We start from the raw sequence: 14,647 nt of genomic DNA, 5'->3' as shown, positions 1-14,647 counted from the left end.
TTACAAGGATTGTCAATAAAATTTGATAGACAATATATACATTTGGAAAAGAATCTAAAATTTTAATAGAACTTGAAACGTAAGGAATGAAACACTGAAAGATTTTGCAACACTTTAATATCAAGGATCTTATTTGATAATTCACTTCAAGGTAGAAACAATAGATTGTTTTAGAGAAAAAAACAATGAGTGAAACTACAAATATATAATTAAAAAAAAACTAACGATTACAAGTAAACACAATTAGTTTTTTAACTTTGAAAATGTAAAAATAACGGGTATTTAATTTATTAGTTTTTTGGAAAATATAAATTTGATAATTTAAAACACTACTACTAATAACTGTTAAAGTTGCACTTTCCACATTTCATTGCCTATATTGAGATTAAAATTACATGATTTTTCACTGTTCTATTACCTCTTTTAAGTCTCAATAGAATATTTATATAGGTAAAAAAAAATGGGGCCTTAATCAATTTTGGGGCCTTAGGCAATTGCCTAATTATTAGAAAGCTTTACACGGCCCTGATGTAGGATTTCTCGAGCAGTGGATCTTCTTCCTTTTATATGAACGTCTTTGGTTGGTAGATGGTTGTCCGATTTGACTTGATGAGATAATATTGAGTTTTGGCCTTTTTCTTCTTTGTTCAACTTGCTTCTCCATAGCTCACGTGACAACTTCTCTTTCCTCGAGTCACTTATCTCTTAGGGCTTGCCTTAGTTACTTCAACGGATCTTTCCTGTTTTCTTTAATTAAGTGCAACGATCCTCTTGGGTGTTCTGGTCGATATCATGTTGGACGTTGTAAGCTTCAAACCATAATTGTGTTAAAAGGCCGATAGAATGTATGGAGGATAATTCCTCTTTTTCCTTTTCATCGATTCCTCGGACGACATGGAGTGTAAACGTTAATTTCCTTGAAAAAAAAAAATATAGAATCTTGATATCACATTCAATCACATTATTCAATCTTCATATCTCTAATCTCAGGCAACACAAGATATATCTTCATATCATACTTAGCTTGTAATATTTAAATATAAAAATATTAATCTAGTATTGCATTTACCCCCACATTCATCCCTAGAGGAACAATGTCCCTATTCAGAAGGAATATCTAGTAACCAGATCGAGTAGTCTCTCTAGACAATGGATCATTCTCCTGTCACTCCTCATCACAAGAAGACTCTGATGATTTTCCAATCTGTGATTGTTGTCAAAAAGGAAGAGTTAAGACTGAGATAAAATTTCCTAAAGTCATATTTAAGGTTTTAAAGGTCGCCAAAACAAGTGCTTTAATCATAAGACTTAAAGCTAAAACAATGAAACCACAACGTACGATACGACTTGTCTACTGCTCTCTCATCTCACTCTCATTAGATCTACGCATTCCTGGATTAATACTAGTCACTGTATTGTATCTACTTTAATTGTCCTTCACTGTTCCACATAACACTTATATAGCTTAATGCTTTTTCTAAAATTAATATCTCCCATGCACGACCTAGAAAGTAGAAAGCTAACTGCATACACCTCATCATCGACCCTTTCTCAGACTTTGCCTAGATGACTCAAATCCTTAGTCGAGTAGCTAGATTCTACTTGTCTTCATACATAGTCACCAGTCTCCTAATAACTTTCCTCTATCATATTTTCTATCACTTTCCTTTCTTTCTCTCAATCTATGTAATGGCTGAAAGAGACTTATGCATGCCCCGTTCCTTTGATCTTGAACATTTCATGGATGCCGAGAATCAGTCTTCCCCTTCGTTGTTACAACGTAACTTTCTGGAAAACAGCCTTCTACAAGCCACAAATCGGATTTGGTGTAAACTTTGAAAATCATGAATTAATCATCAATGAGACCATACTACAAGACCCTTCTTCGCTTTCAAATTACTAGAAAGACATCTGGTAGAATGATTATGAAGCCGAGGACGTTCACAAAACTATCTACTCCATTGCCTCACCTTCAAAATCCTGAGAAGACTCAATTTACTTCCCTAACACAAGCTGCATGCCAAGCTTGTTTATCTCTTCATCACTAGAGTATGTTTCCCACGCGTCACCATCTCTTCTCAATTCTTGGTCACAGGGAGTAATGATATTGATAACTCTTCTAGGAACAATAGATCCGACAACGATCATCACTCTGAAATCTCTGATTATCTCTCATATTCCTAGCTTTAATAAGCCTTCATGTCTCTGATGTATGGAAATTAGTTGCTTGACAGATAATATAAATTTGGTGTCTTCATTTCTGAATGATGAACGTGTGTATATGCTCTTCATGCATTATATATATTTAACCATACGTGTGTATCTTCTCTACTTTAATGTTCCACTAACTGTGTACCGATCTTTGCTTTTCATTTTATATCCTAATTATGCTATATCCTGTGATATTATTTTACTTGTTAGTCCTTATGCTACTCAATGTAGAGCTGTATTTTACTTGATCTGATCTTTTTGAAGTTGACATCAAGGGGAGAAGTAATAGAGATAAAAAGGAGAAGTAGTAAGAGTTAAAAAGAGAGGCGGAGCAATGAATTATAGCAATTAATTAAACTCAGATGGAATTGAATATATTTCTGAGGGGAGCAACGAGTTTTACTTGTAGCCGATTGATTAAAGCTTTTACAGATAAGATTATAGAGCTCTCAATATGGGTTCCAACCCGTGGGCCAGCTCGACGGGTTGGCTAAATGAGCCGGGTTGGGTTGGTTAAATTCCAGCTCGAAAAGAACTTGGGTTAGTGCAACCCGCCTCGTTTAACCCGCGGGTTAGACGAGCCAACCCACGGGTCAAGCGAGCCAACCCGTCGGGTTATAGTTATTTTTTATTAAAAATTTTATTTCTCTTTAATTCCATGTTAGTTTTATGGATTAATTTTAGATAGAAAAATGGAAATTTTCGTTTCTTTTAATTTGAGTCAATTTTTTATGTTTTATTTATTGTTATTATATTATTTATCTCATTTTAAATGTGATAGTAAAATAATTGTGTTCTTAAATCCCGTGAACTAAATTCTTTTCCTATATTTCAAATGTGAGATAAAAATAATTGCGTTGATAAATCTCTTTTTTATGAGTTGATACCAATTACTATTAGTATTTTTTTGAAATTATTTTTTTTTATAACATTTTAAACATTTTCTAATCAAATTTCTCAATTTTTTATATTTATTTCACTCAACCCGCGAGCCAGCCTGCCAACCTGCGAGCTCGTAGCGAGCCGGGTTGGGTTCATATTTTCTTGGCTCGTTAAGATCCCGGGTTGACACAACCCAACCTGTTTTCAACCCAACTCATACGGGCTGACCCATATGGGCCGGGCTGGCCCGTATTGACAGCTCTAGATGAGAACTTAAGAACAAGCAATAGCAATACAAGAGATTTTATGCTGGTTTACTCAATATTGGCTAGCTACGTTCGGGCCCTTGGTATCCACCAAGATTTCTACTAAACAAGTATTGGACATGACTTCTCTCAACAAGTATTCAACATGACTTCTTCCAACGCCAATAAGTACTCAACATGACTTCTTCCAACAAGTATTAGACAGGACTTCTCCAACAAGTATTCAACATGACTTCTCCCAAATTCAAAATGATTTTGCTCTCAAAAGAGTGGTATAGAAAGTTTAAGACTAGGGTACTCTTTTACAAGTGTATGCATTTGACTCTAATAGGCTCAAGAGTATTTCAGAGAGGATTTGACTCTTAAGTGCTCTGACTCTGAATGAAGAACTAGCTTTCAACTTGTGTTGACTTATAGTTTGAATGCTTAGAAGATGGAAAGAATTCTTATCTACTCTAGTCGTGAAGTCTTCTTTATATATATCTTCATGTAGATGATTGAACGTTGAGTCTCCTTGATGCTTGATGATCCAAGCTACTCGCAAGTGCAAACGTTTATATGTCTTGCATTTAATTAATGCTCTTGCCCGTTCTTGTACTTGCTGTTGGGAAGCTTTTCAAAAGCTTATTCGAGTGTTAGGTATGATTTCTCGAGCAGTGGATCTTCTTCCTTTTAAATGAAAGTCTAGGGTTGGTAGGTAGCTGTCCGATTTGACTTGATGAGACAATATTGAGCTTTCACCTTTTTATTCTTTGTTCAACTTGCTTCTGCATAGCTCACGTGACAACTTCTCTTTCGTCGAGTCACTCTTTCCTTAGAGGTGTATTAGGTTGAAGTATCCCTTATACTTCTTTTCAATATATTTCTTAGTTTATCAAAAAAAAAAAACTCATCCCTTAGGGCTTGCCCCAGTTACTTCAACAAATTTTTCCTGTTTTCTTTAACTAAGTGCAACGGTCTTCTTGGGTGATTTGGTCGATATCATGTTGGACGTTGTAAGCTTCAAACCATAATTGTGTTAAAATGATGATAGAATGTATGGACGATAATTCACCTATTTCCTTTTCATCGATTCCTCGGATGACAAGGAGTGTAAATATTGATTTTCCTAAAAAGTCAAAATATAGAATCTCTATAAAAATATGTGCATTTCATGATAGGGCAATTAAGAATATTATTATTATTTAAAACTTTACAAAACATAGGATTAGAGATCGTTTGAACTTTACAACGTTGTTTTAATTTAAAAAACACACTCTTGTAAATAACAATATTCAAATATGAGTTTAGGTTATCCATTCAATTAACAACTATATTAAAATAATATTGTGCATAAATCTCATGTAATGTCCTAGCTAGTAGCATAGTGGTGACAGGGGTGATGACGATGATGGGGTTACATATTATTGAAACTAAAAACTATAATTACAAAATCATATTTTGTGATTTTAAAAGACATACTAAAACGGTTTTGAAATTCAGTAAAACCTCACCTCAACTTTTTTTTTATACAAAAAACTTCATTTTTGCTGAACACATTTTATTTTCAAATTTATTTTTAGAAACTAAAAGGCTTAATACACCAGAAGACCCCTGCAATTGTAAAGGGAATCAAATCCAGGGCCTAGAAAATTTTTGCATCAAATTGGGTCCCTAGAAATTTTTTTTTAATTCAATTAAGGCTAAAGTGTGCCAGCATTCAATTTTATCCCAATCATCAATTCCACGTGGCTTTTACTATTATTTTTAATTACAAAAATAATAAAAAATTATTTTTAAATCCAACTCAATTAAATAATCAGAATTTTTTTTTAAAAACTTAATAAATAACCTAATCTAATAATCCTTTAATTAACAAAATCAATTCCCCCAAATCATCTCCATCTTCATCAAAATCAAACCCATGTTCATCTCTCATCTGAATCAAATAAAAAATCTCAATCTGCTTCCTCTCTCTTTCCAACACAGTTCTTCAACTTCTAAAAAAAAGCCATAATCTTCCATTAATTTGCTGCAAAATCAATACAGAAACAGGGCAGAAGCAAGGCGCATCAAGCCAAACAACAAGAAAAAAACGATCTCCCCCAGAGAGGATTCAAGCCTTCACGCAGCATATCCTTGGGCTGAAAACCCGTGGAAGAAAAAAACATGATGCCAGAGCAGAGGAATAGGCAATATAGTGCAGAGAAACCAGTGAAAACTCACTCACATCTTCATCTACCCAAATTCATCTCACCATCTCACCATTCTACCCTAAACCCAGCCACATGCAAATAGCTATACCCTAAGACCATAAGTCCTCCAAATAGCTATACCCTAAGACCATAAGTCCAAAAAATACAAACTACACCAGGTCTCCAAAAATGATATCTATCATGAGAAAAGTTTCAGCAGAATTATCCTCCAAATAGCTATACACGTGTCTTCTCTTTCTTTAAAATGGTAATAAATTCCAAACTTGTTTTTTTTCAGTTACCCCAACATATCCTTTCTAAAACGCATAAAAGTACCAAATGCATACAACCTCAACTGCCATGCATGTGCATACCAAATTTTTTTTATAAGCAATGAATTGATATATAAGAAAGAGGCACAAGGGGTGCCAACCCTTAAATAAAAATAATAAGTACATGAAAAAACAGAAAGATAACAGAACAGTAGAAAATAAAACAGCAAGATGGAGGGGAGCAAATGGTAAACAGAACAGATAAGAAACAGGGGAAAAACAATAGGGCCCTTCAAAGATAGAAAACAGCCTTCCATACAGTTCGAGGGTCAGGCCAGGCAGCTGCAATTTTCTTTCCCTTCAAAGTACCCAAACTAATCATCATCTACCACTAAAACGCATATATTGAGTATCCATTCATTTTCCCAATGTATCCCACGTTAGCATAAATGAGACTAACTCTCTCGAAGTTTGAAGGTCATAGTAAAAGAATAAGTGTGTGTTTGGATCAGCGTTAGTAGAATTGGATCTGGTCAGAATTGGATCTGGCAGAATTGAATCTGGTAAACGTGAGTTTGAGTGATGTGATTTATGTTTGGATACAGTTACAATAACGTGATTTTAGTAAGAGAATTTTGTTTGGATATCTTTTATTAGAATTGCTTTTGAGTGTGTAATGACTAAAAAGGGTATAAATATTATTAATTAGTATTTAATTTTAAATATTTCATACAGTGTATTAAATAATATTTTATAACAAATATGGTATCTATAAATAAAAACATTGATTTACTTCATACATATACACCATCCGGTCACTATTATAAGTAAAAAATAAGTTTTTAAATTCATTCAATAAATGATGTATCTAGTCTATAATAATGACTAGATACATCATTTATTCAATGAATCCAAAATGTTATTTTTTGCTTATAATAGTGACCATAGGGTGTATTACATAAAGCATCTACATCCATCATACTCACTAAAATATCTAGACTTCATTTTTTCAATTTTTCATAATGTTACATCATCTACACCACTTTACTAACTTTTTACTCCAATCCAACAACTCTTAAGTTTCTATAGTGGATCTCACCATCAACATCACATTTGTATATTTTATTATTTATCTCCATTTTATAATCTAATTATATTAATTGTAAGTGCTTGTAATAAATACAAGTTCACTTTTCAAGTCTAGTGTAGAGTATCTATTCCCACATACTCATCTTTGTCATGTTGGAATTGAATATGTACCTCAATGGTAAGAGATACTCATATGAGTATGTATTTAACATTAGATACTACCATTGGAGATGCTCTAAGAATCAAAATCTAAATTAGATGCTTAAGAAACTCAACTATTTTGTGAAGTTATTTATTATTTTAATTTCTTTTTTATAATTTTTGAGATCTAATTTAATGTTTTTATGTAAAAAAAAAAATTACACGGACATTCAATTGCTTTTCATTTTATTACAAATTAAAACTAAAATTTAATTTAAATAAAAATGAAAACTAACTGTTAATCTTCTGTGACACATACAATGATTGGATGCATGTGTACAAAAATTTACATCGTATATGCCCGTTAATCTACATTTCTAATAATAAAAATATTTGTGGCAGAAAAAAGGTTTGTTCAAATGGATAGAAAGGGTAATGATATATTTATACTTTACTTTCTCTTTCATCTTATTTTCACTCAATTTTCATTCTATCCTTCTTTGTATTTTCTGTCGCACTACATATCATATCACTTGCATGTTTTTCTCATTTCTCTTCACCCTTAAATAAGATGAAGGTGGAAATGACGGTGAACTCAAAATTCACATGATAAATGACAAGATAAGTGATGGACCATTGAAATTTGACAGAGTGAAAAGTACCTGTGCAAATAGAAATTCTTTAGTATTTTTTGGAATTTGAAGAGGATAGAATATTGACACTAACCTATATTATATAATGTGATTATACGCGGGTAAGAAGAGATAGTTGAAAGTGAAAAAATCCAGAAAGTTGGGTGGCCACATGTAGACCAGATGTGGATCGGAGGATAATTCAGTTGAACCGTTTCGGAGGGTATAGTATTCCTCGTCCCCAAAAATGATATATCCTTTGAATTTTTTTGCCGTATTATCCTCCGACCCACATTTTTCCTACAAGTGTGCACTTCTCTTTCTTTAAAATGGTAATAAATGTCAACCTTTTGTTTCTTTTTTCAATTACATCAAACTTACCCTTGCTAAAACGCATAAATAGTAGGTTTAAAGGGTCCAAAGACCCCTGAGATTACAAAGGGAATCAAATCCAGGACCTAGAAAATTATTTCATCAAATTGGATTCTTAATTTTTTTTTTAAATTCAATTAAGGGCAAATGTTGTCACAGCTCAATTTTGTCATAGTCACCGTTACCACATGGCTTTTTTATTTTATTTTTATTAAAAAAATTAATTAAAAAGTATTTTTAAAATCCAACTCAATTACATAGGCAGAAAGAAAATTAAAAAAATTAATAAAATCCCTAATATAAATAAATCCCTGAACTAAATTCAAATTAAACACATAATCTTCATCACTCTTCTTCAATCTTCATCTCAAGAACAAAACCCAGATAAAATGGTCTTCATCTTCTTCACTAATCTTCAGCCTCTTCTTCTTCTTTTGTTAACCCCAACATCTTCTTCCCCCATACTGTCATCCTTCAACACCACAACACCACCAACAATCACACCCAGAAACATGAGGTTTTTTTTTTATAAGCTAAGTAATTATATAAATAGGAGCACCAGAGGTGCTGGAATATACAAAATTCAGCTGAATTGCTCAAAAAGAGCAACAGAACAAGAGGTGCTGGAATATACAAAATTCAGCTGAATTGCTCAAAAAGAGCAACAGAACACGAGACAGTAAACAGACAAGGAGCATCAATTAGATAATATATGCCCAAGGCTTCAAAAGTTTTGAATCTCCAGTCACCACCCATTGTCCTGTGAAACAGACTCATAAACATGAGGTGAAGACCCATATTTTCCACCCCACCACCATCCCCAACCTCTGTCCAGCCACCTCAAATCCTTGCAACCCAAAGAAACCCTAAAGTCAGTTTTCATGAACACCTACAACGAAGAAGGTACAACAACAACAACAATCAATGCCAAGAGCATAAAACCCAAACCCAGTTTTCATGACCACCTCAAATACGCCTTCTTCGACACTACCGCCACCTTCTCCTCCTCCGTCCTCCTCGCCACCAGCACTCCTAAACCTCTACTGTCAAAGTTTACCTCTACGATCTCACACGCAGGTTCACCCACGGTGTTATCTACCACCACTCCCTCGCGCGTGGCTCACGCTCCTATGAGAACGATATGGAGTCGCTCAAGTACCCCGACCACCAGCACATGGCGGAGTGGTCGGATCGCTCTCGATCTGAATCCAAGCGTGCGGGTTTGCCGTTGGTTAAGGTTCTGGATCTGGACGAGGCTGATTTGTTCTTCGTGCTGTTCATCTCGTCGCTGAGCTTGATCGTGAACCCGTCCCGACCTGTTGGTTTCAGTTCTGGTTCGCAGTGCTGTTGTGGTGGTGGTGAGGAATTGTTGTGAGAGGGGAGAAGATGGTGGGGTTGAAGATGGTGAGGTTTTCAGATTAGGTTTAGGTTTAGTTTTAGTTAGATTTATGTTTTATTTTTTAGGAAATGAGTTGGAATTAAAATAAAATGAAAATATTAATTGGTATTTTAAAAAAATAAAAAAGCCACGTGGTAACGGTGACTAGGACAAAATTGAGATGTGGCAACATTTGGCCTTAATTGAATTAAAAAAAAAAATTTAGGGACCCAATTTGATAAAAAAAATTTTTAGGTCCTGAAACTGATTCCTTTTGTAATCTCACGGACTTTTGGACCCTTTAAGCCTAAATAGTAAACGAGGCCTAAATAAATCTCGATAATCCCGTAAATAGATATAAATAATCGACCACGTGAATTTTAACATTATAATACTGTCAATGAGTGTAGAATAAAATATTTGCCATGTGACCATAGTCCTTATGAGGCTTAGCTAGTATATATAGATAACCTCGCAAGCCCTTAATGGATCAAGGATCAATCCCAATCATCATTTTAGATTGGAAGTCCTTTTTCCAAGCGATGGGTCTTATGCCTGATTTCCTCTCTTTGTGCCATGAATTCCCTTGGACTTTTTTGCTTGTTGTGATATTTTCCTTTATGATTTTCAAAGTCACTAAAACTCACTTAGTTAACAAGTCCAAGAAATACAAACTACCCCCAGGTCCCAAACCGTGGCCGATTGTTGGCAATCTCCCTGAGATGCTTGAAAACAGGCCTGCAACTATATGGATACACAAGCTGATGAAAGAAATGAACACTGAAATAGCGTGTATCCGCCTAGCAAATACCATTGTTATCCCTGTGACGTGCCCCACTATTGCCTGTGAATTCTTGAAAAAACACGATGCTTCTTTTGCATCGAGGCCAAAAATCATGTCCACTGATATAGCCAGCGATGGTTTCATAACCACGGTTCTTGTACCCTATGGGGAACAATGGAAGAAGATGAAGAGAGTGTTGGTCAACAACTTGCTTTCCCCTCAAAAGCATCAATGGCTTCTAGGTAAAAGGAATGAAGAAGCTGATAACCTTATGTTTTACATCTACAACAAGTGTTGCAAAGATGTGAATGATGGTCCTGGCCTTGTGAATATTAGGATTGCGGCGCAACATTATGGTGGTAATGTGTTCAGGAAATTGATTTTCAATTCAAGGTACTTTGGAAAGGTAATGGAGGATGGAGGGCCAGGTTTTGAGGAAGTTGAGCATATAAATGCTACTTTCACAATACTTAAATATGTTTATGCCTTTTCCATTTCTGATTTTGTTCCATTCTTGAGGAGACTTGACTTGGATGGCCATAGGAGCAAAATCATGAAAGCTATGAGGATCATGAGGAAGTATCATGATCCCATTATTGATGATAGAATCAAACAGTGGAATGATGGCTTGAAGACCGTTGAAGAAGACTTATTGGACGTGTTGATCAAACTCAAGGATGCCAACAATAAACCATTACTCACATTGAAGGAACTCAAGGCGCAAATTATAGTAATATACTTAATTATCCCTTCAATTTTCCTCCCGCATGCATTATTGCTTAATACACTTTTCAAATATATTTGCCGCATGTTGTCATTGACGTTAAAATATTTTTTTAATTCAAAATATAGTTATGGTACACACATTTAAAAAAATGCTAGCAACCCTCTTTTTAACACATTTTTTAACATTCGTTTTTCTATTGGTTAAAATTTATATGAAATTCACTAAAATGTGAGTGGGTCTCACTTTTAATTAGTAGAACCCACATGCATTTTAACTAGAATGTTGAAAAATGAGTGTTAGGGTGAGGGTTAGTATCCCTCCTCAACATTACAACCATCTCACATATATATAATTTTTTCTGTATTTATTATTCACTTTTTGTGGCGTCATATTATATATCACATTTGCTAATTTTCTTTTTTTAATGTATCTACATCTATAGAGTGTTAACCCAACATTTTTCTTTGGAGAATAGTATGTTCGCGCTCCAAATTTAGTCACATCTAGAGAGATTGGTAGAGAAGACACATAGATTAGTGACATGATATGTAATATAATAAAAATAAAAAATGAGAGATATAAGAGAAAATAAGTGGAATGAAGATGAAAGGGAAAGTAAAATATAAATATATATAGAGTACGTTTAATTACTGGTTTTAAAAACGGTTTGTGGTTTGTTACTTTTAAAAACTGAAAATTTCAAAAATTTGTTTTTTTTTTTCAAAAACTGTAACCGTTTTTAATAAAATTCTCAATTTCAATTTCTAAGATCTAACTCAAAAATTATTTTTCCTTAAAAAAAATTTTTTAAATACAATAATTTTTAAAATCTGCAATCAAACAAAATAACCTTTTAGAGATGTGTTAGGCTCGTAGCTTTTCTTGTTCTGTTTTCTTACTTTTCGATGAAAAAAAAACATTTTTCATTAAAACAAGCTAACAAACTTTTACGTTCAAAAAAAGCTAACAAACTTTTAATATATTGTTCACTAAAATTTTTGTAGGTCGCACAAAGAACTAGTGGGTCTAGGATTTTATGACACATGCACGTTAAGAATGTGAGAGTATATGTTGCTAAGCTAGCAGCACGTACCCTTATGACGACTGTGACATTTCACAGTGTTTATATGCTCCCACCACTTCACTCTACTTTTAAATTTATTTCCCTCAATATGTCACTTCTGAGGCCCACTACTGATGAAGCTCATTATATTTATTTTATTTTATTCATGTGTTGTGTTGTGTACAATAAGAAAATTTAGTACCTAAAGAATTTCTATATCAGTGGTTAAAAGTGGTATAAAGCCTGAGATCAATAGTTTTATTCTTGAGAGACGAAATTTTTGTTAAACCTTTGATGTTTACCGCATTTGGATAGATTAGGATTTCCTCAATAATGAATGCATGTATGATTAAAAAATTAGGAATATTTTACTTTTACCTGAAAAATTAACTACTCACTTTATGATTACAAAGTTTTATTTTATTAGATAGTAATTTTTTTGGGAGAGAGTTTTCTTATATTTTTTCTAAGGATTCCGCGTAAACATGTAGCGTCTATCCTATGTCTCTAAGTTCTTACCACTTGATCAATAATGTTTAAGTGTTTTTACATTATTCTCTTCACAAAAAATTTCTAATATTTATTTTTTCTTTCCACACAAATTAGTTATCATAAATTTTATTTATTATAGTTTTACATATATATTTTCTCAGATTTCGGTCCACCACAACTTGGTGGGATGATCTCATCTCATATTGAATCCATTGTAGCTCAAATATATAACTGCATACATAATTACAACGGATTAGGTTATGCCTATCAATTTTTTTTTTTACGCTGCCAATCATGAAATAGGTGACTGACTAATTAGGTAGCATAATAATTTGTTGGTAACTTAGTTTAATTTTTGTTTTCCATTTTCCTAACTTGCTATTTGAGGTAGGATCTATATAATTACTTTATTAAAAATCAATTTTTTCTTGCAGGAATTGGCGATTGAAATGGTGGACAATCCATCAAATGCTTTTGAATGGGCACTAGCAGAAATGATAAACCAACCTGAGTTGCTCAAACGAGCCACTGAAGAATTGGACAATGTGGTTGGCAAAGAGAGGTTGGTCCAAGAATCAGATATTCCTAAGCTCCAGTTTGTTAAAGCTTGCGCAAGAGAAGCTCTTCGACTTCACCCCATGGAGTATTTCAATGTTCCCCATCTTTGCATGAATGACACAATGGTCGGTGACTACTTGTTCCCAAAAGGAACTCAAGTACTACTAAGTAGAGTTGCTCTTGGTAGAAACCCAAAATTCTGGACTGATCCCCTCAAGTTCAACCCGGAACGCCATCTCAAGGAGGGTATTGATGTGGTTTTGACAGAGCCAGATTTGAGGTTCATTTCCTTTACCACAGGAAGACGTAGTTGTCCTGGAGTAGCACTTGGCACCACAATGACTGTAATGTTATTTGCTAGGATGCTTCATGGCTTCAGCTGGAGTCCACCACCAGACGTATCAAGCATCGATCTTGTCCCGTCCAAAGATGATCTCTTTCTAGCTAAGCCACTTTTACTTGTGGCAAAACCAAGATTGGCTGCAGAACTCTATCGTACTAATGAAATTTAAGTGATTTTTGATCATGAAGGATCACAAAATATCCAATCTAATAAATTAATGTAAAAAAAAAACCCCAAATAAAAGATAGTTATGTCATGACTATCTTAGTTTCCGAATTCTATTTTTCAATTTTCTCTTTGTTAGCATGTGCTGTTCACATTGTAAAGCCATGCAGTTGTTGAATTCCTCAAGTATTTTTTTTGAAAGTAATTTCTCTAGTGTGAATAAAGGAGAAAGATCAGAATCAATGACTTTTGCGATTCTGATTCATTCAACACATTCTATTTCTCTAGGGATACAATTGAAATCTGTGATTTGGGCCGTAGGGCCCTTTCTGGGAAAAAAAAAGAGCAAGCCTGGGCAAAAAAAAAACAAAGCCGAGCTGCCCTTCCATATTTGTCAGCTCATTGCACAGCGAATCTTGGCCACCATGGATCACTACTGGAGAACTGGATCTGTATTCAACCGCAAGTATTATCTCAAGCCTTGGCACGGGATAAGCTTAGATCAGATCAGGAGGAAGAAGAGAGCTCCAAGACACCATTCAAATAGGCACAGTCCTTTGCCCTTTACCAGAGGAGCCCTCTACGGGCATAGGCTAAAGAAATTGGGGAAGAAAGACACATTTTAGGGAAAGTAGCCCTCAGAAAATAGTTTTCTATTAGATTTGCACGTGTTTTACTCTCCTGTCAATGTACCAACTAGTTGGCAAGGTTTTAAAACTCACATAGTTGTACCAAGCTCTCAGCCTTTGGGTTAGGCCCAATTTAATGGAATGTAATCCATGCTTTTCAGAAAAAACAAAGGCTTAATTGCAGTTTTCATCCCTCATCTTTCACCTATGTGTGATTTGTGTCCCTTATGTTTAAAACGAGCGATTTTAATCCCTTAAATTCTAATTTGTGAAAATTAACCCACTCCGTCAATTTACCATCCAAATTTAAACGGAAAGTGATGAGTTGGAATTTTCATTAATATTTTTGCCACTTAATTGCTGACTTAAGCATTAAATTTTCTTTTTCTTTTAAATTTTTCCATTTCTCTTTATTCATCTCTCAACCCAATCTCTTCTTCTTCTTCCCTCACACCCAGAAAAATGGGTC

The 14,647-nt window shown here is 34.2% G+C and overlaps 1 protein-coding gene across 1 annotated transcript; it reads left to right on the top strand.

The window, feature by feature from the left end:
• The first annotated feature begins 9,893 nt into the window (after positions 1–9,893).
• LOC130748022 (isoleucine N-monooxygenase 1) lies at positions 9,894–13,754 on the top strand. Its single transcript, XM_057601108.1, has 2 exons — positions 9,894–10,931; positions 12,918–13,754. Exons 1-2 carry the CDS (start codon positions 9,903–9,905, stop codon positions 13,551–13,553), a joined length of 1,665 nt encoding a protein of 554 aa, XP_057457091.1. The 5' UTR covers positions 9,894–9,902; the 3' UTR covers positions 13,554–13,754.
• Positions 13,755–14,647: the final 893 nt, after the last annotated feature.

Source organism: Lotus japonicus, chromosome 3 (assembly GCF_012489685.1).
Source record: "Lotus japonicus ecotype B-129 chromosome 3, LjGifu_v1.2".
NCBI classification, from domain to species: Eukaryota; Viridiplantae; Streptophyta; class Magnoliopsida; order Fabales; family Fabaceae; genus Lotus; species Lotus japonicus.
The sequence above is the reverse complement of the archived record's forward strand: the minus strand, read 5'-3'. Positions and strand labels throughout refer to the sequence as shown.